At 43.2% G+C, this 23,863-nt stretch overlaps 1 protein-coding gene and 2 long non-coding RNA genes across 12 annotated transcripts in view; 2 read left to right on the top strand and 1 right to left on the bottom strand.

The window, feature by feature from the left end:
• The window catches only part of LOC144335820 (uncharacterized), an 81,069-nt gene that overhangs the window by 1,937 nt on the left and 55,269 nt on the right, over positions 1-23,863 (top strand). The gene's annotated exons all lie outside the window — the stretch shown is intronic.
• Positions 1-23,863, bottom strand: part of LOC114676027 (leucine-rich repeat-containing protein 37A3-like) — a 62,824-nt gene that overhangs the window by 36,005 nt on the left and 2,956 nt on the right. For 3 of the 10 annotated variants that reach the window (XM_077972192.1, XM_077972194.1, XM_077972195.1), the window contains exons 2-3: positions 3,434-6,090; positions 1,625-1,696 (exon numbers count right to left, since the gene is read on the bottom strand). In XM_077972192.1, the coding sequence (XP_077828318.1) occupies positions 1,625-1,696; positions 3,434-6,090 (2,729 nt within the window). Of the gene's footprint in view, positions 1-1,620; positions 1,706-3,433; positions 6,497-8,022; positions 8,052-23,863 lie in introns of those variants that run through there. The other 7 variants (XM_077972193.1, XM_077972191.1, XM_077972198.1 and 4 more) reach the window with 6 other exon arrangements.
• Positions 1,823-2,355, top strand: LOC144335840 (uncharacterized). Its single transcript, XR_013407034.1, has 2 exons — positions 1,823-1,964; positions 2,045-2,355. It is a non-coding gene; the product is annotated as an uncharacterized LOC144335840 (long non-coding RNA).

The raw sequence follows: 23,863 nt of genomic DNA, 5'->3' as shown, positions 1-23,863 counted from the left end.
AAAATTAGCCGGGCGCAGTGGCAGGCGCCTGCAGTCCCAGCTACTCGGGAGGCTGAGGCAGGAGAATGGCGCGAACCCGGGAGGCGGAGCTTGCAGTGAGCCGAGATGGTGCCACTGCACTCCAGCCTGGGCGACAGAGTGAAGACTCCGCCTCAAAAAAAAAAAAAAAAAAAAAAAAGAACTCATGCATGACTTGTCTATATACGTTGAACTAATGATGTGACACACAAACTGTTGTGAAAAATGCCAGTTACTTCGAATGTAAGCATTTTTTCCAAAATTATTTGTGTCTAAACCAGTTCTTTCTACAAATCAGTAAGAAAATTATAAAACGATTCAAAAGGAGAATGAACAAAGGCCAGAAAACTCAGAGAAGAAACACAAATGCTCTATAAACATATAAAGACATTTAATTAAATTCATGAGTAATCAGAAAAATTCAAATTTAGATGGAATCCCTTTTATTCATGCATAACTTCAACAAAAAGTTGGAGAATACCCAGTGGTGAAAGGTGTGGGGATATGAATGCTGTCATCTTCTCCTGACAATAGAGTAAGTTGGGACATTTTTGAGGGCAATTAAAATTTTATATCTACATAGTCTTCACCCCAACAATTCCATTTCTAGATATCTATTCTACAGGAATACTTGCCCATGTTGACAAAGAAGCATGTACAGGGATTTCATTTCAGCAATGTATGTAACAATAAAACTAAACTAAGCATTCATCAATGGGGGAATTATTAAATAAACTAGGATGCATCCAGACTATGGATGATGCAGGAGTTTAAATGAATGGGGTCACCCTCTGAGTACTGGGAAGGAAACAAATCTAAGGCATATTATGAAGTGAAAGAATCAAGTTGCAAGATGTTACCATTTATGTAAATAAAAAAAAATTTTAAAACCACACAACAAATCTATTTTGCTTTCTGTAAATATGTATGTAGGCAAATGGGAAAAAGTCTGGAAGGATGTACACTAAATGCAGAGTAGCACTGCCTCAGGGATGAGGGAGTAGGGCACAAGGAGGGTTTTTGTTATACCTGTTACTACATTTTTATACATTAAAAATAGAATCATGGACCAGGGGTGGTGGCTCACGCCTGTAATATGAGCACTTTAAGAGGTCAAGTGGGAGGATCACTTGAGCCAAGGAGTTCAAGATCAGACTAAACAACATAGGAAGACCCTGTCTCTACAAAAAAAATACAAAATTAGGTGGGCGTGGTGGCATGCACCTGTGGTCCCAGCTACTTGGGAGGCTGAGGTGGGAGGATCACTTGAGCCTGGGAGGTGAAGGCTGCAGTGAGATGTGATTGTGCCACTGCACTCCAGCCCGGGGACAAATTAAAACCCTGTCTCTGAAAAAAAAAAAAAAAAAAAAAAGAGGACAAAAAGGAATATAACCATGTATTATTTGTGTGATAGAAAATAAATTTAAATTGCCTCTTATTTTAAAGAGAGCCTACCAAATTTAATTTTTAAATAATCATAGGATTGCCATCAACAGTGGCTGATTTCGGGTATGAAGGAGAAATTTCTCAGACCTCAAAATTCTGGACCAAGAAGGATCTTACAATGCAGTTAGTTTTTTGTCAAATTTGGAGAGAATATACTCACAGTTTCTCGGTCCAAATGTATGCTTTCCATACATTTCCATCAATGTACGAAATATAGTTTCCTTGGAAATTTCTGTGAAGAAACACAGTTTATATCCTTGAATAGGTAGGACAAAAATGAACAGGATAAATAAAAGAATCATGGCAACCTTGTTGGGGATATTCAGTTACAGAAAATAACACCTGCTTTCTTATTTCCAGAGCTATCAGCTTCCCAGTTTGCACAATTCACCAAGAAACAATGCGGGGCCACTGGCACAAATGATGAGGCATCTCCTGGAAGCTTAACTTCCTATCCGTCCCATCTCTTGGACAAACAGTGCCAGTTAATTACTTTGAATGTAAGTATTTTATCCAAAAGCACTTATGTGTTTAAACAAACTCCTACAAATCAACACAAAAATGGTAAATAATTCAACAGAAAAATGGGCAAAAGCTTATCACTATCAATAAATAAGCAGAAAGAAACCCTATGCCAGGTAGCACCAAAGCTTTGCCCTCTGCTGAAACATCCTAGGCTTTTTCTTTCCACTCTTATTACAACCGACCTCATTTGGCCCCTTCACACTTTACTCCTACGTTTTGCGAGACCTTTCTATTCTGTCTCCCTGAAATAAGCTTTTCCTTTTGGGCACTCTACATATGGATTCTAAAATAATCCTTTGCATGTCTACACTTGAACGTAAAGCAAAAAATATATAATAAAATAAAATAATCCTCCTATTTTAATCATTTAATCTCTCTTGCTTGGAAACTTTCAATGGCTTTCCATACCTCACTGTGTAACTTTCAAACGCCTATAGCTGATAGTCAAGGTTTTACATAATCACATCTTCACTGTTCCCTCACCTAATTCTTTGCAGCCAGAATGGTCTACTAAATTCCAACCATACCTGTAGCCATGCCTTTGCCTAGACTGTACTCCTATTTTTTTTCTATTTAACAAATTATAGTTACTCTTTAAGACCCAAGTAAAATTTTAGCTTATCCATGTAGCTTTCCCTGATCTCCACACAGGATCACAGATTCTGGCAAATTCTAGCACCCATGGTCTGCATTATCTTTTAGTACTTAATTATATATACCTCCCTTTTTATGCCTATTCTCTTTCTTCCCTCCTATCATTTTCATGTTCTGGAGACAGTAGCATACTTGACCCTGGGTTTGACACACAACGAGTGCTACATATAGAAACCTAGGGACAACGATGAGTTCTGCACAAAACTAAAGGACTCTCAAGTAATCATGTTAACAGCCAACACTCCTACATATGCTAGGCACTGATGAAGTGTTTCATATATTCACTCACCTACATTTCACAACAATCCTATGAAATGGGAACTGGCATAACCCCCAGTTGAAAGGTGAGGAAATTGAGTCACAGAGCAGAATAACTTGCTCTGGGTCACCAACCTAATAAACAGACCTGGGTTCAACCCCAGGCAGCCTGGCTCCGGAATCAACTCTTAACCACTTAGAGCCTCATCACTGAGATCGGGAGAGGGACAGGCTGCTGTAAAGAGGGTGAAGCAAAAATGGGAGGAGCGCGGCGGTTAAGCAATGATGTGATGGAGCTAAATAAACATGGATGAGAAAACGAGTAAAAGGCTAGAGTAAAAGTTAAAGACTGGAGAAGGGGCCTAACATTAAAGGAGAATGAGGAGAAAGGAGAATTGACAAGCATAGGTGAAAGCAGAAAGTCAGTTGTCAGGATGGCTTGGGGAGATAAAGAAAGCCCAGGAAGGCCTCCAGGAAAAGGCTGCCACGTCAGGCAGGACACAGAGGACAATTGGGGAAAGGTGATCCTTACAAGATGGTGAAGGTGCCATTGTAGGCGTTGGGCTCTGGCACAGGTACTTGGCGGAGCCTCTGCTTTGGGCTGAGATCAATACATGACAGTGTCTCATCTCCGCAGGTACAGAGCTCACATATGTTGGTGCTTGTGGAGGCCTTCTGTCCCTCTGGTGCAGTTAAAGTCTTATTTTGGGCATAACTTACAGACTGCACCAATGAATTTTGAGTAGGTTCTAGTTCAGTACGTGGAACTGTGACTTCAGTCAGTTTTCGATGCAGAGTCTGAACCTGGTCTGGACGAGGAGCTGTAGTCGTCTCCAGGGCTGTAGAATGTCCAGTCTCTGTAGTGGGCTCTGGAGTTACAGCAAGCCCCGGGTCTGGAGGCTGAGTTGAGGTCTCCTCTGTGGTTGGAGATGGTTTAACCTCTGTAGTAGGTTCTGTAGTTATGGTAAGCTCCAGGGCCAGAGGTTGAACTGTGACTTGAGTCAGGTGTGAATGCTGAGCCTGACCCTTGTCTGAAGGTGAAAGTGTCACCTCAGGGTGTTCTGGAGGAGGAGCTGTAGTCGTCAGGGTTGTTGAGGGTTCAACCTCTGTCGTGGATTCTGGAGTGCTGGTAAACCCCAGATCCAAGGGTGGAACTGTGGCTTGAGTCAGGTGTGAATACTGAGTCTGAACCTGGTCTGGATGTGGAAGTGTCACCTTAGGATGCTCTGGAGGAACTAGAGTCTTCTTCAGGGCTGTAGAAGGTACAACCTCCGTAGTGGGTTCTGGAGTGATGGTAAGTCTCAGGTCCAAAGGTTGAACTGTGACGCTGGGTGACATTGGATGCTGAGCTTCATCCAGACCTACTGTTGGAATTGCTACCTCTTGATATACTCGAAGTTGGGGTACAACTTTCTTAGGAGGCTGAGTTGGGGTCTCCTGCATGGTTGGAGAAAGTTCAACCTCTGTCGTGGATTCTGGAGTGCTGGTAAACTCCAGGTCCAAAGGTTGAACTGTGGCTTGAGTCAGGTGTGAATACTGAGTCTGAACCTGGTCTGGATGTGGAAGTGTCACCTTAAGTTGCTTTGGAGGAACGAAAGTCATCTTCAGAGGTGTAGAATGTCCAACCTCTGTAGTGGGTTCTGGAGTGATGGTAAGCCCCAGGTCCAAAGGTTGAACTGTGGCTTGAGTCAGGTTTGAATGCTCTGGAGGTTGAGCTACAACTACATTAGGGAGCTCTGGAGTCTGAGCTGGGGCCTCCTGCTGGGTTAGAGAAGACTCACCCTCCTCAGCGGTCTGTGGATGCTCAGCTGCAGCCTCCTGCTGGGTTGGAGAGGGGTTCTCATTATTAACAGGTTCCGGAGATTGAACTGAAGTCTCCTGTTGAATTGCTAAAGGTCCAGCCTCTTCCAGTGACTCTGGAGGCAGAGGTGGGCCCCCGTGCTGGATGGCGAGAGGTTCTACATCATTACCTGGCCCTGAGAGCTGAGCTGTAGCCTCCTGGGGGATTGGAGAAGTTCCCACCTCTGCACTAGGCTCTGTTGCTATGGTGAGCTGCACATCTGGAGGCTTAACAGAGACACTGGACAAATCTGAATGCTGAGTCTGATGGTGACCAGGAGGTGAAACTGTGACTTCATGATGTTCTGGAGGCTGAGCTGGGGCCTCCTGCTGGGCTGGAGAAGATTCAACCTCCCCAGAAGACTCCGAAGGCTGAGCTGGCTGCTCCTGCTCACTGGGGGAAAGTTCAGCCTCTATAGGAGGACCTGGAGGCTCAGTTGGGGGCTCCTGTTGGGTTGCAGAAGGTTCCGCCTCCTCTGGAAACTGAACTGGGGCCTCCTGCTGGGCTTGGGAAGATTCTGTCTCGTTTTCAGCCTCTGAAGTTATGGTAACCTCCACATCTGCAGGTTTAACTGTAATGTTGGGCAAGTTATAATGAGCTTGATCCTCACCTGGAGGCTGAACTGTCACCTCACGATTCGGTAGAGTTAGACTCTCCATAGAGGATGCTGGAGGCAGAGCTGGGGCCTCCTGCTGGGTGGAAGAAGGTTCTTCCTCCTCAGGGAGCTGTGGAAACTGCCCTGGGGCTTCTTGCCGGAATGAAGAGGACTGGATGTCTTCAAGCGTCTCTGGATTTTGAGTTTCCGGCTCTAGATGGAATTGAGAAAGTCCAACTCGCTCAGGGGGCCCTGGAGGCTCATCTGAGTTCACCCGGAGTTCTGGAGGCAGGCTGCCGGGATACAGTGTGTCCATACTCGAATATTCATCCTGCAAAGTCTGTTTCTCACGCTGAGGTTTGGATAATCGGTGTGGAATTCCAACAATCTCAGCAAGGCTCCAACGCTCAGCTAGATCTTTCTTCAGGTTCTTGGGCGAAACAATAAATGTGGTTGGTTTTGAAATCTTACTGTCTAGCGGAACAAGTATTTCATCTGCCTGATGGCCTGCAGCCCGATCTAGATCTGCAGTTGGAACCTTACTTTTGAGACGAGGAAGCTGAACTAGGGTCTGATTCTGATCCCCGTCCAGCAGTGGGACCACCTCTGGGAGCCTTTCTTCCGGAGTCAGCTTGTCATTTAAATCCTGGTGTGCAGCGGAGAACTGCTCTGGCCCCAGGGGCAGCTCTTCAGCTGAATCTGTGTCCAGGAATGGAACCAAATTTTCAGTCGATTCCCGGGGTGGGGCTGACATCTGCGAGGAAGCAGAGGGCCCCAGGTAATCAAAGTCCCCGGGGTCTGCCGGGGGAGTGGGCGCATGGGGAGATTCCCATGGGAGATGGGAGGAGCGGGAAGACTGGGGCTCAGGCGGCCCCAGGGGGTTAGAGGTCAGCTGGAGCGGGTCCTTGACCCACTCCAGAGGCTGAGCCTCCTTGACTAGTAGACACAATAATTGCCACGTGAGGAGGGGCCATGGGCCCCAGAAACGCAGCTGGGACATGATACAGGCTGGCGCCGCGCATTGAGCGGGAGCCATTCTGGCAGCCCTGAGAGGCTCCTGCCCCTTATAAGCGTGAGCCCCGCCCTGTGTTTATGACACCTTTATTTATGCCACAGATCTGTTCCATGTCACCAGGGCACTCTTATGTCACAAGCAGCCTTCCCACCCTGCCTGGCCGGAACACCCCTCCCCTCCCCTTAGTGAGGAAGGATTTGGTCCATAGACCCAGGTGGTCCCAAGACTCCAGCGGCCTGCTGTGGTGTTGTGGGGTGGGGTGGTGTGGGATGGGGGCGCGGCAGAGCTTCCCAAGGAAGAAGTGCTAGTCCAGTTCTGGTAGCCTGAATTCTTCCTCCTTCAAGGTGAAATTCGAGAATACTCTTCCTTCCAGGGAGAGCAACTGACCTGCAAAATGGGTGCCAGTTAGGGTGGCAGGCACCACGCACATGACAGTCATTTAGGCTGAACTGTCATCCTGCCTTGACTCAACACAGCCATTACCCTAGAAGTTACAGCGCCACCTTTCAGAGATCTACCCTGTGTGCACACATGGAGAAGAGGCTTAGGTTGTTAAAGTCAACATGTTAAATAATTTCCTGAAATTCGACTATAACTAGGACCCAGCTGACTTCCCCCACAGCCATTCTTACCTATTTTATTACTGTCTGGCACAATTATCAGCATGTAAACTCCAAGATGTTTCATCTTATTCCAGTGCCTAGCAGAGGCATAGGGTGCATAGTGATGGTTTTTAAATTGAAGGGGGGCCGTGCACAGTGGCTCACACCCATAATCCCAGAACTCTGGGAGGCCAAGGTGAGTGGATCACTGAGGTCAGAAGTTCGAGACCAGACTGACTAACATGGTGAAACTCCATCTGTACTAAAAATACAAAATTAGCCAGGTGTGGTGGTGCATACCTGTAATCTCAGCTACTCGGGAGGCTGAAGCAGGACAATCGCTTGAACCTGGGAGGCAGAGGTTGCAGTGAGCCGAGATCACAACATTGCATTCCAGCCTTGGCAACAGGAGAGAAACTCCGTCTCAAAAAACTAAACTAAAATTGAAGAGATTCCAAGATTCGCCTCATTTAGGCATGGATCTATTGTTATAATCAGATTCCTGAAATCAGTGCTGACTTCCTCTAATATTTCACAGGAAGCTAGACTTCTTAAAGCTTAAAGCTTCCTTGGTGGGTTTTATTTAAATTGAATTAAAATAATTATTTTACAGGGAAAAACTTCAAAACACTTCACAACTTTGGGGTGAAAGTTAAATAAAACACTGTAGCCTCAAGTTAAGTTCCCACTGAAATGATACTTTTTTTTTTTAATAAAAAAACATTCCATATGTAGTAAATTAGTGTTTTGAGATTTAGACAATCCCTATTTAAGAGCTTTCATATGCAGTCATGCGTTGCTTGCCATGTGAGGAGCTTGAGAAATGTGTCATTGGGTGATTTCACCATTGTGCTAACATCATGGCGTATACTTATACAAACCTAGGTGGTGTAACCCACAGCACACCTAGGCTATGTGGTATGGCCTACGACTCCTAGGCTACAAACCTGTACTGTATGTTACTGTACTGAATACTAAAGGCAACTGTCACACAATGGCAGGTATTTGTGTATGTAAACCTAGAAAAGGTATAGTTAAAATACTGTATAAAAGATAAAAATGGGGGCCGGTGCAGTGGCTCATGCCTGTAATCCCAGCAGTTTGGGACACTGAGGTAGGCGGATCACCTGAGGTCAGAAGTTTGAGACCAGCCTGGCCAACATGGCAAAAAACAGTCTCTACTAAAAATACAAAAATTAGCTGAGTGTGGTGGTGCGTGCCTATAATCCTAGCTACTCAGGAGGCTGAGGTAGGAGAATTATTTGAACCCGGGAAGTGGAGGTTGCAGTGAGCTGAGATTGCACCACTGCACTCCAGCCTGGGCAACAGAGTGAGACTCCATCTCAAAAAATAATAATAATAATAATAAAATAAAAAAGGATAAAAATGGTATACCTCTTATAGAACCACCATCATATATGTGGTCTATTGTTGACCTAAACTTCGCTTTGCAGCACACGACTGTAAATGATTCACAGAAAGATCTTCAGCAAAATATTCCACCCAAGGTACATGGGAGATACTGAGATCCAGGTAATAAGCCATATTTGAAAGGCATTATCGTTTTCAAAAGCTGTAGTACAATCAGTCTTAAGGCCACTTACAACTCCCCACATCTCTGGGATTCTGTTTGAAGGGAGTTCTAAAAAGGCCTGTGTTCAAGCAGCCCAGCTTCCCTTACTCCTGGGGCCGGGGGAGACTAACCCCTCTCCTATGTCCACAGCTGTAGTAACACAGTCCTCAGTTCTGTCTCCAAACTCCAAATAAGGGGAAAGAGCCAAGGGTCAAAACTTTAGGAAAAGCCCCAGAAATACCCTGCACTCAAAAAGCAGTTTCGGAGTTTCACATTTTCCTGAGAATGAAGGAAATTATCCTCCAAATTCTGCTGCTTATTTTGAATTATGGTTATACTGGACATGTTATCTGACCCTTGAGTTGTTTTTATTTATTTATTTATTTTCTTTCTCAAAACGGAGTCTTGCTCTGTCACCCAGATAGGAGTGCAGTGGAATGATCTCGGCTCACTGCAACCTCTGCCTCCTGGGTTCAAGTGATTTTCCTGCCTCAGCTTCCCAAGTAGCGGTGATTACAGGGGCCTGCCACCACACCTGGCAAATTTTTGTATTTTTAGTAGAGACAGGGTTTCACCATGTTGGCCGGGCTGGTCTTGAACTCCTGACCTCATGATCCGCCCACCTCTGCCTCCCAAAGTGCCAGGATTACAGGTTTGAGCCACCGCGCCCAGCCTGTTTGTTTTTTGAGATAGAGTTTCACTCTTGTTGCCCAGGCTGGAGTGCAATGGCGTGATCTCGACTCACTGCAACCTCCGCCTCCCGGGTTCAAGCGATTCTCCTGCCTCAGCCTCCTGAGTAGCTGGGATTATATGCATGCGCCACCATTTCTCCATGTTGGTTAGGCTGGTCTTGAACTCCCGACCTCAGGTGATCCTCCCGCCTTGGCCTCCCAAAGCACTGACATTACAGGTGTGAGCCACTGCACCCGGCCCTGTTACTCCTGAGTTTTTATCTCCACATACTTGAATTAAACCGTGTAGTTCTTCTTCCCATCTGACATTTACAATCTCTTCACTGGGTCTGTATGCCACAACTATTTTACTACTTTCTGAAATAAAGTTAGCAAAGATCAATTCAGAATCTTTTTCATTCTAAAATGTCCTGCATATAATGGTAGCAGCCCACAATGAGACATTCTTTTGGTTTCTAAAAGCAGAAAATAAGAGCATTTTCCTGGGTTTCCTCATCTCCTCATCATGCACTTCGATTTTTTTTTCTTTCTTTTTTTTTTTTCTTTTTTTGGAGACAGGGTCTCACTCTGTCACCCAGGCTGGAGTACAGTGGCACTATCATAGCTCACTGTAGCCTGGAATTCCTGGGCTCAAGTCATCCTCCTGCTTCATCCTCCAGAATATCAGGGACTACACCACTTTGCCCAGCTAATTCTCTTTTTTAGAGACATGATCCCACTTTGTTTTCCAGGCTGGTCTCGAACTCCTGGCTTGAAGTGATCCTTCTGTCTTGGCCTCCCAGAGTACTGAGATTTCAGGTGTGAGTCACCATGTCCAGTCTCACACCTCAGTTTTTAACATATGTGTGAAATATTAACTGTGTTTGGGTCAAAGTACTTTACGATGTTACAGATAGGAACTAAGGAATAATAACATAGGAAATAAGAAATGTGGAAACAAAAATGTTGAATCACAATATGATTAAATGGTAAGGCATCAGGTGGGGGGCTGAAGTAAGTTCAAATCCAAAACAGAGACCACGGGGCTAGTAGACACTTCACGTTAGAAGCACAGCTAGGTGTCTACTCCCTGAGAACCAAAATGCCACCAGATACAATGAACAAACCCTCAGAGATAGAACATTCGAACATTTTATGGGAAGAAAATGGCCCACGTACTCTATAGACAATACAATTTCCTTCAAGGAAAACTACAGCTATAAGGGCTTTTGGTCTAAGAAGTTTTGAGTGTGTGCAAAGGATACCTCTGCATACTAGGGAGAGGGGGACAACCCACACATTTAGCTTCGTTATTAAAGGTTGTTACTCAGACTTGACAGTTGATGACCAAGGAAGTAAGACTTCCACTAGAAGGGCTGCCCAGGTTGGAAAGCTGAGAGCAATCATGGCCACCTCTTACAAGCAAATAAAAATCCGTAGTAACTTAATTAGGATCTCTCAATCTCTAATCCTTCAGGGCTGTGAAGCAGAAGAGCAACTCCGTTCAGGGACTCTTTGCTAAACACCATGTTTCCTTCGGGCACAGGCTATGACATCTGCACCACTGTAGAACGGAACAGGGAATACAAGCAATGCCATACAACAGCACGACCACTTCCAAGGCTCACAGCAAAGCAGCTGATTATTGTATAAGAATCATATTTGGCCAATATGTCAGTGCCAGAAATGAAAGCGGGAAGAGAATTCTCGATTCGGAAAACATAATCTAATAAACTCTTCAGCTGAGAGTGTATTTATTCAGAGAGAAAACAGCAATGACAATAACAGCATATTCTATCTGCTTACCTTGTAAGTACAGTTCTGAGTTTTGACATTTGTCGTCTCATTTTGTCTTACAATATCCCCCAGAAGCTTGACTGGCTTACTAACCCCAGTTTGCAGATAAAGATTGCAGCTTAGAGATATTAAATATCTTCAAATCTCTCTGGCCATAAGATCTAAAATTGCATTAAAAAATCTAAGAGACAGAGTTAGGACTCAAATCCATGTGTCCGAGGCTTATAATCACTATTCTGTATGATGGGCATGCAATTAAAGAAGACCTGCCTCAAACATTTTCTGTATGAACTGAGGCAAGTCCTTTCACATCTATAAACTAGGGACAATATTTGCTGTCATTTTTCCTACAAATGTCACAAAGAACAAATTTGAGCCTGTTGCTGTGAAATAATTTAGCAAATGAAAGCATACTAGGGAGTGTTTTATCCATCAATATTTTTATCCATTGATATTTTTATCCAATTAACTTTTCAAAATGCATTTATGTGCTCATTGAAACTGAAGTACTTCAACGACGATTGAGAAAGTTTTACCTAGAACCATAATCAACAGTCTCTGGAATGCATCTGACACAGCCTTCTGAATAGCAATCTGGACTATCTTCCTTTTCATAAAGAATGACAACGGTCTTAAATCCAACCAAAACAAATAGATTTAAGATGCCTATCTGAGTGATAATTGCTACATGTTTAAAAAATAAAAATGCATCCACATTCTTAGCTCATAATCTTCGTGATTAAAGGCAGACAGCACAAGGGTATGGTTGAATGGCTCTGTTACAGGTACATCCTGGCAGAGCCCATTTTTACTGCCTCCATCTAGTTGGGAAGTTCCTGAAGTACTAGAGGCAGATACAAGCCAGGAACCTGGCACATGCTCACATCACCCAGAGCTTTCAGATTCATCAGTTAAGGCTACACTCCTACAGACCCTACCCTCCTATGCATCAAGGGCTGGAATCACTCACCGAAAAAAGTTTTATTGGCTAGACACGATGGCCCATGCCTGTAATCCCAGCACTTTAGGAGGCCAAGGCAGGTGGAGGCCAGGGGTTCAAGAACAGCCTGGCCAATGTGGTGAAACCCCATCTCTACTAAAAATACAAAATTAGCCAAGTGTGGTGGCACACACCTGTGATCCCAGCTACTTGGGAGTCTCAGGCACAAGAATAGCTTGAACTAGGAGGCGGAGGTTGCAGTGAGCCAAGATCATTCTACTGCACTCCAGCCTGGGCGACAAAGTAAGACTATTCTCAAAAAGAGGCCGGGCACAGTGGCTCACATCTGTAATCCCAGTACTTTGAGAGGCCAAGATGGGCAGATCACTTGAGGTCAGGAGTTTGAGACCAGCCTGGGCAACATGGTGAAACCCTGTCTCTACTAAAAATTTTTTTAAAAATTAAAAAAAAAACAACAACTAAAAATTGGCTGTGTGTGGTGGTAGGCAGGAGGCAGGCGAACTGCTTGAACCTCAGAGGTGGAGGTTGCAGTGAGCCAAGATCATACCGGTGCACTCCATCCTGGGTGACAGAGTGAGACTCCATCTCAAAAAAAATAAATAAATAAAAAACAAAAGAAGAAAAACACATAAGCACAGACTAGGGAAGGTTTAAAAACAAACAGATGCTGAGAGTATAATCTGGTTCAGTCTTCTAAATGGCACAGACTGTAACCCAACAATCCAGTCCCACTCCTAGGAACCTACTCCACAGAAACACCAGCTTAAGTGACTAAAGATACTTCTCTAGCACATTTAGGACAGCGCTGTCTGTAACAGCAAAAAGGGCCTGAATTCTAGGCAAATAGATATCAGCAAATGCAGTTATGTGTTAATAAAGAAGGGGGCACTTCATGTCTTTACCTTACAGAGGGTCCTAACCTTCTGAGCATGTAAATTTGTGACCCTTGCCATAAACAATCTCCACTGTTAGGTTTCTTCCGACACAGAGAAGATTCACAATTCATGCCATTAAGGCAGTTAAGGACAACCAGCATACCTGGAGGAAGGTAATCTTCCCAGTTTACAGAGGATCAGAGATCCAATGCATTTCACCTGGATAATTCAGACTCAAAAGTTCAAATATGTATCTGAAATTACAGCAAAGCCACTTTAAAACTTTTTATTCTTTGCACAGCACTTTGAAAGCACAGTACAGTCATAAGGTGGAGACATGAGTAACTTACTGAATGAGACTTTCAGAAGTGTGTGAAATAATTTTGATGTCTACAAAAACACGGAAAAGTGCACTTTCTTTCTGTCTACTTGTTCTCTTGATTACTGTGAGAAGAGTGTTGAAGTCTACAATATTGTTAAGGATGTGTCTGGTTCTCCTTGGAGTTCTGAGTCCTCATGTATTTTGAGGCTCTGTTATTAAGTTCATAAACCTTTAGGAAGGATTGTTTTAGGATGGGCTAAGATGTTATTCACTGTTTTAAGTGTTGGACCACTTCTTGGTCCAAGGACAAAATAAATTCCACACAGATTAATATATGCATTTCTGAAATACTTTTTAACGTCTATAAATAAAATATACACACAGACCTCAAAAGAGGCACTATGAACATTCTGAAATCGAGCAGGAAGCCATATTTCTAGTAAAATACATAAACTGCACCTACTGAATGTTGCCATTGGGTATGAATCACATGGCCATGCCGTTTCCCAAGTGTGTGAATTACAGAACATATCCATGAGTAGAGAGGAGTCTAAGCATAACTTTCTTAGCAAATCTCTTTCTTAGCGTTCCATAGATAATTTGGCCGAGACTCCTGAGAAAGAGGTTTTATATAGGAGAATCCAGACACACTAGGACATACTAACATCTCACAATTCAGTTTGTGTATCAACATTTACACTTTTATAACACTGAAATTCTCTGAGTTATCAAATTTAATTTCTCAACCAAAAGTCTCTGAATCCTAATCCTTCCTTCCCTTCTGGCCTATATATATGACTCTTAGCTTAATTTTACCAGGACTGTGGCAGATTTTCTAATTATGTGTTAACTGACTGCCTCTTCACCCTACCACAAAGAACAACAAATAATGGAAAGTCATCTCACGCATGACCCCAAATCTTATTGCAGAAATGCGGTACCATCACATACACAAATAATGCAGGGCCCAGAGTCTCCACAAAGGAGGACCTCACTCAGCCAGATCGCTGGGGCTACCCAAGCTGTGCAGGATTTAGGGCAAATACAAGGCTAGAAAAAAAAGAGATGTTAGGTAAATTCTCACTAGTCTAACAGAGGCAGACTGCCTACAATGAGTCCAGGGGAACTTTCTGCAATGATGTGAAATGCCCCAAATGCTCTACATTTGTGTGGTGCAATACACGTGAATACAGAGCACTTGAAATGAACGTATAATAGCTAGTGCCACTGGAGAAACTGAAGTTTTCATTTTACTTAATTTTTTTTTTTAAGAGATGGGTTCTAACCCTGTCATCCAGGCTGGAGTGTGGTGTCACAGTTCATAGATGACTAGAGCCTCAAACTCCTGGCCTCAAGCAATCCTCCCACCTCAGCCTCCCAAATAGGTAGGACTACAGGCACGCCATCCTATGCCCAACTATTTTAATTCTTTTGTGAAAACAGGGTTTTTACAAAACCTTGTTGCTCAGGCTCACCTTGAACTGCTGCCTCAAGTGACTTCCCACCTCAGCCTCCCAAAGTATTGAGACTACAGGTGTGAGCCACCAGGCCTGGCCTAGTTTCAATTAATTTAACTCTCCACATGTGGCTAGTAGCTACCATACTGGACAGTAGAGAGGGTGAAAACAATCCTCAGGCTTTGACTCAACATTCAGTTCCACAATTACCTGTGCTGCCTACTGCATTCAAGAGATTTAACCAGGCACTACAGAGACTGAATGGGACATTCCCTGCCCAAAGTAAGGTGTAATGAAGGAAGGGCCAGATGATTAACAGGCCATTTCAGTTCCACGTCTTAACAGATAAAGATATAGATACAGAGGTTAAATAAGTAAGAGGATAAAACAATCCTTCCTAAAGGTATATGGACTTTAGGAAGAAGCCTCAAAATACATGAATACAGAGCCTCAAAATACATGAAGATTGCGAGAACTTCAAGGAGAAACAGACAAATCCTTCATAATAGCTGTCGACTTCAACACTTCTCTCAGTGATCAACAGAACAAGTAGAAAGACAGATCTTAATAACACTATCAACAAACTTGACCTAACTGATATTCATGCAATACTCCACCTAACAAAAGCAGAATACAAAATTCTTTTCAACTACATATGGAACATTCCTTAGACTGATAAAATTTTGGGGTACAAAACCTCTAAAAATGTTTTGCAAAATTAAAGTCATACAAAGTATGCTCTCTGAACAAAATGAAATGAAATTAGAAATCAGTAACAGAAAGATATCTAAAAAATCCCCAAATATTTGGAAACTGAAATAATTAATGCACATGGTCCTGGAGGTTAAGGGGGTGGGAACCAAAGGAACTCAGCCCCACCTGCGGGTACAGGGAATGGTGATCAGAGACGGCAGGCTGGAGAAGGTGATGGATGGGTGACTAGGAGTTAGGTGTGTGAGAACTACAAAGAAATCTAGATCAATTTGAGATGAAGAGAAGAAATAAGGAGTGAATAAGGAAAAGAGAAATAAGAGAGATGTAAAAAGTAAAGGTTCCTCTTCAAATACTTTTCTCCTTGTCTAATTAGGAATAAATAGTAACTTCTCTTAGAAGCAAAATTTATTCAAAGACCTGTGCTAACATTCTTAAATATCTGCTAGCCATAATAAAGAAATAAATGTGCTTTATGTTCTTAGCTCCCACAATGTAGCCTAAATATTTGCCCTGGCTTGCTTATACTGGTCCAAGCAAGCATTAGGTCATAGCCTGTTCCTCTTCCTTATTTAAAAGTGTTTTTACCTTTCTCATCATTCCACAAGTTACTTCCTCCTTCCTTTGTTTCCCTCTACCTTTGCCTCTTTTAAAAAGTTCTAAGTTACTAAGTTACCTTTGCCTCTTTTAAAAAGTTCTAAGTTACTAGCCGATCGGGACAAATACAGAATGTGAGGTCCCGTTCCAGCCAATGGAAACGGGACACAGCAGTAGGGTAGACGTGTCAGGTTATAAATGACCCTGTCTTCTTTGTTCAGTGTACTCTCGTGGCAAAACTGCTGGCGAGTGTACCCTTTCTGCAGGAAGTAAAAATGGCCTTACTAAATAAATTAATGTTCAAGTGCTATTTCTTTACGGCACCGGGGAACAAACATTTCAAACAGGAGATTCAGAAGTCCGTTCATCCTTGACTCCTTGTCTCCCCCTCACCACATCCCAGCCTAACCAATCTATCATTAAGGATTCATTCTAACTGCTGAATTATTTTCTGCCAGGTGCAGTGGCTCACACCTGTAATCCCAGCACTTTGGGAGGCCAAGGCAGGTGGATCACTTGAGGTCAGAAGTTCGAGACCAGCCTGGCCAACACGGTGAAACCCCCTTCTACTAAAAATACAAAAATTAGCCAAGCATGGTGGCACACACCTGTAGTCCCAGCTATTCAGGAGACTGAGGCAGGAGAATCGCTTGAACCCAGGAGGCAGAGGTTGCAGTGAGCCATGGTCATGCCACTGTACTCTGGCCTGGGTGACAGAGTGAGACTGTGTCAAAAAAAAAAAAAAATTAAAATTGAATTTGCAATAATCCAGCAAATAATCCTAGTTATATACCTAAGAGAAATGAAAACATATGTATAGATAAAAACATGCACACAAATGTACTCAGCAGCATTATTCATAATAGCCAGAAAGTAGAAACAGTTCAGATGTTCATGAACTTATGAAATGGATAAGCAAAACATGGTCTCTGGGCACAGAGGTGTGTGCCTGTAACCCTAGCTACTCTGGAGGCTGGAAGGCTGAGGCAGGAAGCCTGAGCCCAGGAGTTTGAGCATTGCAAGACCCTGTCTCCATGAGGAAAAAAAAAAAAAAAAAAAAGTGGTATAGCCATACAATGAAGTGTTATTCAAATATAGTACTGAAACATGCTACGATATGCATAAACCTTGAAAACATTAGGCTAAATGACAGAAGCCATACATTATATGGTTCCACTTAATAAGAAATGTCCATAAGAGGCAAATCAACAGAGAATGAAAGTAGATTAGTGGCTGCCAGGGGGTGAGCAGGAGGGAGGTGAAGAACAGGGAGTGACTGCTATAGGTATGGGCTTCTTTTGCGGGGGCATAAAAACTTGCTGGAATTAGGTAGTGTTAATGGATGCACAACTCTGTCAATAAGCTAAAAAAAACACTAAAGTATATACTTTACAAGGGTACATTTTACAATATGTAAATTACATCTCCATGAAGCTGTTACCTTTTAAAAATTGAATTTTCATAAATATTGCTTGAAAATCATTCAGCAATTTAAAAGATGTTCAATAAATGTTAACTATTACTGTCAATGTTTTTAAAATGTGACAATAGCAAAATAATATTTGAATATATCTAGAAAAATATAAAAAATTTAGATATATACCAGCAGACAAAACAATTAAAACATTATAATTATATTTAATTATGTGCATTTTAATTCTTTCTATATGGTCACTTTCAATCTTTTAAAGTGCATTTTAATGTGTAAATTTTTTTTAAGTTAAGAAACATGCTGCCTCCCATGCTTATCTTGTTAAAGAACCAAAAGCATGAAAAAAATTAGAGGCTGGGCGCGGTGGCTCCTGCCTATAATCCCAGCACTTCGGGAAGCCGAGGCAGGTGGATCACTAGGTCAGGAGTTCAAGAGCCACCTGGTCAATATGGTAAAACCCTGTCTCTGTTAAAAAGTACAAAAATTAGCCAGGTGTGGTGGTGGGCACCTGTAGTACCAGCCACTCAGGGGGCTGAGGCAGGAGAATCACTTGAACCCGGGAGGCAGAGGTTGCAGTGAGCTGAGATTGTGTCACTACACTCCAGCCTTGGCGACAGAGTGAGACTCCATCTCAAAAGAAAAAAAAAAATTAGAATAATTAGTGTCAGTGTTAAGCTCGTGCTGAGATCATAGCCACTGTCAACAGGCACTCAAAGAAAAGGAAGAACAAGGTGCGCAACAGGACTCAGGGAAGATCTCCCAGGAGGAGGGATTCAAGCCTGGCTAAGGAGCAGGAAGAGAAAAGGGCATCAGCTAGGATTTGCTCCTGGGTCACCCAGATTACCACTTGCCCACCATGACTACCACTCTCTCACCCCCATGTCTCCACCATTACGGGTCTTTAGTCAAAGGGAAGACACGGGGTCTTGAGGACTGAGGAGAGGAGGACCTAACAGAAGAGACCAGAGCTCCTGGTCTTAACATCCCCAGTCCTGTTATACACGTTTCAATACAAACTTCCAAACACGCCCCTGGGTGAGCACAATAGAAAAGCACAAACTGGCCGGGCACGGTGGCTCAGGCCTGTAATCCCAGCACTTAGGGAGGCCAAGGTGGGCGGATCAGGTGAGGTCCGAAGTTTGAGACCAGCCTGACCAACATGGAGAAGCCCCGTCTCTACTAGAAATACAAAATTAGTCGGGCATGGTGGCACATGCCTGTCATCCCAGCTACTCCGGAGGCTGAGGCAGAAGAATGGCTTGAACCCGGGAGGCGGAGGTTGCGGTGAGCCGAGATCTCGCCATTGCACTCCAGCCTGGGCAACAAGAGCGAAACTCCGCCTCGGAAAAAAAAAAGAAAAAGAAAAAAGGCCAGGCACGGTGGCTCACGCCTGTAATCCCAGCACTCTGGGAGGCTGAGGTGGGCAGATAACATGGTCAGGAGATCAAGACCATCCGGGCTAACATGGTGAAACCCCATCTCTACTAAAAATACAAAAAAAAAAATATTAGCCAGGCATGGTGGCAGGTCCTATAGTCCCAGCTACTCGGGAGGCTGAGGCAGAAGAATGGCGTGAACCCGGAAGGCGGAGCTTGCAGTGAGCCGAGATCCTGCCACTGTACTCCAGCCTCCACCACAGGGCGAGACTCCGTCTTAAAAAAAAAAAAAGAAAGAAAGAAAAGCAAAGCACGAACTGTATGCAAGACTATTTATTACTGCATAACTAGGACACGCCTCTCGACTACTCACAAATCATGTTGCCCAACTTTTTCAAAACCCTTTTGGCTCTCATTTTAATTCTCATGTTTAACCTCTTGAGGTACTGATACCTGAAAACAGATGTCATTAATTTCCCTTATAATCTTGACCTCCCTATTGTTCCTGAAAGTACTATCATTCTTAGGGAGAAACAGGTGATGCATTCCTCTCTCTACACTCTATGTGTCAAGGCCTGAAGAACTCTAAAGTACCTCCTGGACTGATCTTCCATTCAGAACTACAAAACCCACCAGCTATCTTGTCCTTGTCAATCCATCCTGCAGAACAGAAGCTATGCTAAACTTCGTGGCATCCCTCTGAAATCACACCCCACTCTTTCAAGATCTTCCGATCATCCCATACCCAAAATTAAACAGATATGAAATAGATTTGAGAGAGAGCTTCAGGCCACTGCCCCAGTAATTCTCTCAATTTGGGAGAAAGGGCTACACCAGTGGTTCAACGGCAACTCTGTGATTTGATGTGGTTCTGTTTCATGTTTGCGTATGGTGCTGCTGGGAATACAGCATATCCCCTCGGGGTGTTCAGGAGGGAAAAGGTCTGAGGATCACAGTCTAGCCCCATCCTTATTCTACAGATGAGGGGGAAAGTACAGTTGCTATAGCCTGATCCTCTAGGTACTGCCCAACACAGCATACAAGGAAGCATTCGTTTATTTCCTATTCACATACTCAGGCTCTTGTTAAACCGAGTTACTTGAGACTGTCCACACTTTATTATCAGTGCCTGCCACTCCCTCCCGCTCCCTCCCTCCATCTGCCTGTCCTTACTCTCCACAAGCCCATCCAGGAAGCCTATACCCACACCAATCCCCTTAAACAGGGTATATAATCTCGCCTTCCTTTAAATGCCCACTGTACTTTGTACCACGCCTGTAGCAATCAGAAATTATACTGAAAAGATATTAAGTTGACACTGGTGGAAAAATATTGTCAAACCAGTGACAAATTCTATTTGAGGTAAATCTATGGTTCACTCATGGCATCTCTGCCACTGATCTCCACTGTCACAATCCTTAGAGGACATAAATCACTAACTCTCCCAGGATAACACCAGGGCTTTTGTTTTATGAAGTCATTAGAGGTTCCAAGTTTTAAAATTCCAGGTAAGTATTCTCAGAAGTCTCACACAAGACTGAGACTGAAACACAAGAACAATTCTGTTTTACATATAATTTCTTAAAGTTAGCAAATGCTTAATTTCAAAGTGCTGTCAGAACTTTACCAAATGGCTATTGAAAACACTTCTATACAATCCTTCTCATCATATTGGCAACGTCATAAAACCTACAGGCTGAAATAATCCTAAATTTAAAAAGTCAAAATAAATTAATCAAAGCATTATTCAGCCATATGCCTTCAGCTTAAGCAAAACTAGGTGATTTCAATTTTATACTAAAAAGTTGTCATCCTTGAATTTTTTCCATAAAAGGAAAACAATCTTCAATAAATAAACCTTTCATGACTTTAGTAATATCAACTAATGTCTTTGTAGTAAGTTATATTAACCACAAAATACTGAGTTATTTCTTATATTAGGAGTGAGTTATTTCTCATGTTAGGAATGTCACATGTCAGTAATTTAGCCAAGGCTGTAAACTATAAAAATTAATCAAATTACTCTAAATTGCCAATAAAGTAAATTCCTCTTTCAGCCTTCGCAGTACAACAGGATTCAAATTCATCAGTCATACTTTTTAATGTGTTAAAATTTTTTCTAAAATTTTTTTCTTCCATCTACACATTTACCTGATAGCCCTCCACCCAGGAAGTACAGACTATAAAACCAATGAAACTAGTACTGAGCCTAAACAACTCACTGTCACGCGCTGTTACTCATTCGAGACAAGTGGGCATGTTCTAAAAGTTTAGAACTCAAAATGACATTAATATCCGGGGGAGGAGGGGTCGAGGGGAGGCAACTTAGAGGGCGGGTCAATAGGTGCAGCAATCCACCATGGGACACGTACACCTATGGAACAAACCTGAACGTTCTGCACATGTACCCCCTTTTGTTTTTAGAAGAAATAAGGAAAAAAAAGGTCACATCCATTTTACCATAATCTTAACAAATAATGTGCTGCAAAAGGTAAAAACATCTGAATTAATATCACAGCCAACAAACGACAATGCCTGGCAAGCAATATGAAATAGCAACTCAAAAACAAAGTAACTCTTGCAATGAAAAACATGCACTGGGCTGGGCGAGGTGACTCACGCCTGTAATCCTAGCACTTTGGGAGACCGAGGCAGGCAGATTGCCTGAGTTCAGGAGTTCGAGAACAGCCTGGGCAACATGGTGAAACTCTGTCTCTACTAAAATACAAAAAATAAGCTGGGTGTGGCAGCGTGCACCTGTAGTCCCAGCTACTCGGGAGGAGGCAGGAGAACTGCTTGAATCCAGGAGGCAGAGGTTGCAGTGAGCCAAGATCATGCGAGCCATTGTACTCCAACCTGGGCGACAGAGCAAGACTCTGTCTCAAATAAATAAATAAATAATAAAATAAAAACATTCACTGATCAAATTGTCCATCAAAACCCAATTAGAAAAGAACAACAACAACAACAACAACAAACAATTAGGACAATTTTTAGTTTCCTAAATCCAAAATATTTAGGGGTTATGACACCCGCTGTAGAATTATCAAAACTTCATCTATTACAAGTTCTCATCTACTAACAATAATTTATCCAACCAACCTTTGATGAGCAGCGGCTATGAGCGAAACACTGTTACAGGAGCTGCAGGGGAATAAGCTCAATACTGTCTCTACAGAGTTAATCATTTCAAATACGGATAGGACAAGTAGACACACAGTAGGCTCCAAGTGTCATTAAAAAAAAACAAAATAGGGCCGGGCACAGTGGCTCAAGCCTGTAATCCCAGCACTTTGGGTGGCCAAGGTAGACAGATCAATCCACCTGAGGTCGGGAGTTCGAGACCAGCCTGACCAATGTGGAGAAACCAGGTCTCTACTAAAAACACAAAATTAGCCAGGCGTGGTGACGCATGCCTATAATCCCAGCTACTCGGGAGGGTGAGGCAGGAGAACTGCTTGAACTTGGGAGGCGGAGGTTGCAGTGAGCTGAGATCGTACCATTGCACTCCAGCCTGGGCACCAAGAGCAAAACTCCTCCAAAAAAAGAAAAACAAAATGTCACAAAAGTATCAAAAGTGGCCGGGCGCGGTGGCTCACGCCTGTAATCCCAGCACTTTGGGAGGCCGAGGCAGGTGGATCACAAGGTCAGGAGATCGAGACCACGGTGAAACCCCGTCTCTACTAAAAATACAAAAAATTAGCCGGGCGCGGTGGCGGGCGCCTGTAGTCCCAGCTACTCAGGAGGCTGAGGCAGGAGAATGGCGTAAACCCAGGAGGCGGAGCTTGCAGTGAGCCGAGATCGCGCCACTGCACTCCAGCCTGGGCGACAGAGCGAGACTCCGTCTCAAAAAAAAAAAAAAAAGTATCAAAAGTAAACACATTTTTTTAAAGGACCCCTAGCTACAAATTGTAATTTAAGTCAGCATAGGCACAACCATCAATCCTAAATATTACTTGCGAGGCCTTCAAATAGGACTTAAAGTTAGCTGAACTGCCCTGCCAAAATGTCTCAGCTCTGTCTAACCAGAAAAAACTTCCTCCAGGGGTGTATGCAATCCAGTCTCCATGTTTCAATTACCGGCTCTGGGTACAAAGACCAACATGTGATTTCTTAAGGTAAAAATTATTACTATAAAACACGTACTAGGCCTGGTGCGGTGGCTCACGCCTGTAGTCCCAGCACTTTGGAAGGCCGAGGTGGGCGGATCACGAGGTCAGGAGTTCAAGACCAGCCTGGCCAACATGGTGAAACGCCATCTCGACTAAAAATACAAACATTAGCCAGGCGTGCTGGTGAGCGCCTGTAATCCCAGCTGCTTGGGAGGCTGAGGCAGGAGAATCACTTGAGCCCGGGAGGTGGAGGTTGCAGTGAGACAAGATTGTACCATTGCACTCCAGCCTAGGTGACAGAGCAAGAATCTGTCTCAAAAAAAAAAAAAAAAAAAAAAAGTACTAAAATTAAGTTGGCAAGAATTGATGTGTATTCCTTTCTACATATAAGACATAAATACCTGACACTTGATTCATTCCCTTCATTCTTCAGCCAGCCTCCCAGGACAAGTCTGGCAACGATTCTGACCATCGGGCAAAAGTAATTACCTTTTTCAGTTTATGTTAGGGCAGCCTACGTGGGTTTACATTTGGCTTAATATAATACTACCCTACTTCTCCAATAAGTAAGCATTCATAGAAAAACGGAAACTTTTCAATGTAACCACTTGTACTACCCTAGTCTGAGAAAGACATGACACACCTCACTTCAAGGAAAAAAGCGTCCTTTTTCCTCACAAATATTTCCTCATAAAGTTTATTTTTTAAATGCTTTTAAACCAGATTCTAATTTAACTAATCTAGATTTGCAAAATTATAAAGGAAAAGTCTTGCCAGTTGTTGCTTCGGTTACGTTAATTTCACAATTTATTACACTGCAACTAGGTATTAAATGCAAAGCAGCCTTTGGGGGGCGGGGCGTGTTTAACAAAATGCATCTCAGCACCAGCCTAGAGAAACTTTTCTATGTGAAAACAGAAGAGGGGTTACCAAGGAGAAATTCATTACGCATTTCAGGAGGGCTTTTTCCTCAGAAATAGAGTGAAAAGAAGAAGTCGCTGTGTAAGAAATCTGATACTGACGCTG

This window comes from Macaca mulatta, chromosome 16 (assembly GCF_049350105.2).
Source record: "Macaca mulatta isolate MMU2019108-1 chromosome 16, T2T-MMU8v2.0, whole genome shotgun sequence".
In the NCBI taxonomy this organism is placed as follows: domain Eukaryota; kingdom Metazoa; phylum Chordata; class Mammalia; order Primates; family Cercopithecidae; genus Macaca; species Macaca mulatta.
This window is presented reverse-complemented; position numbering and strand designations above follow the sequence as displayed.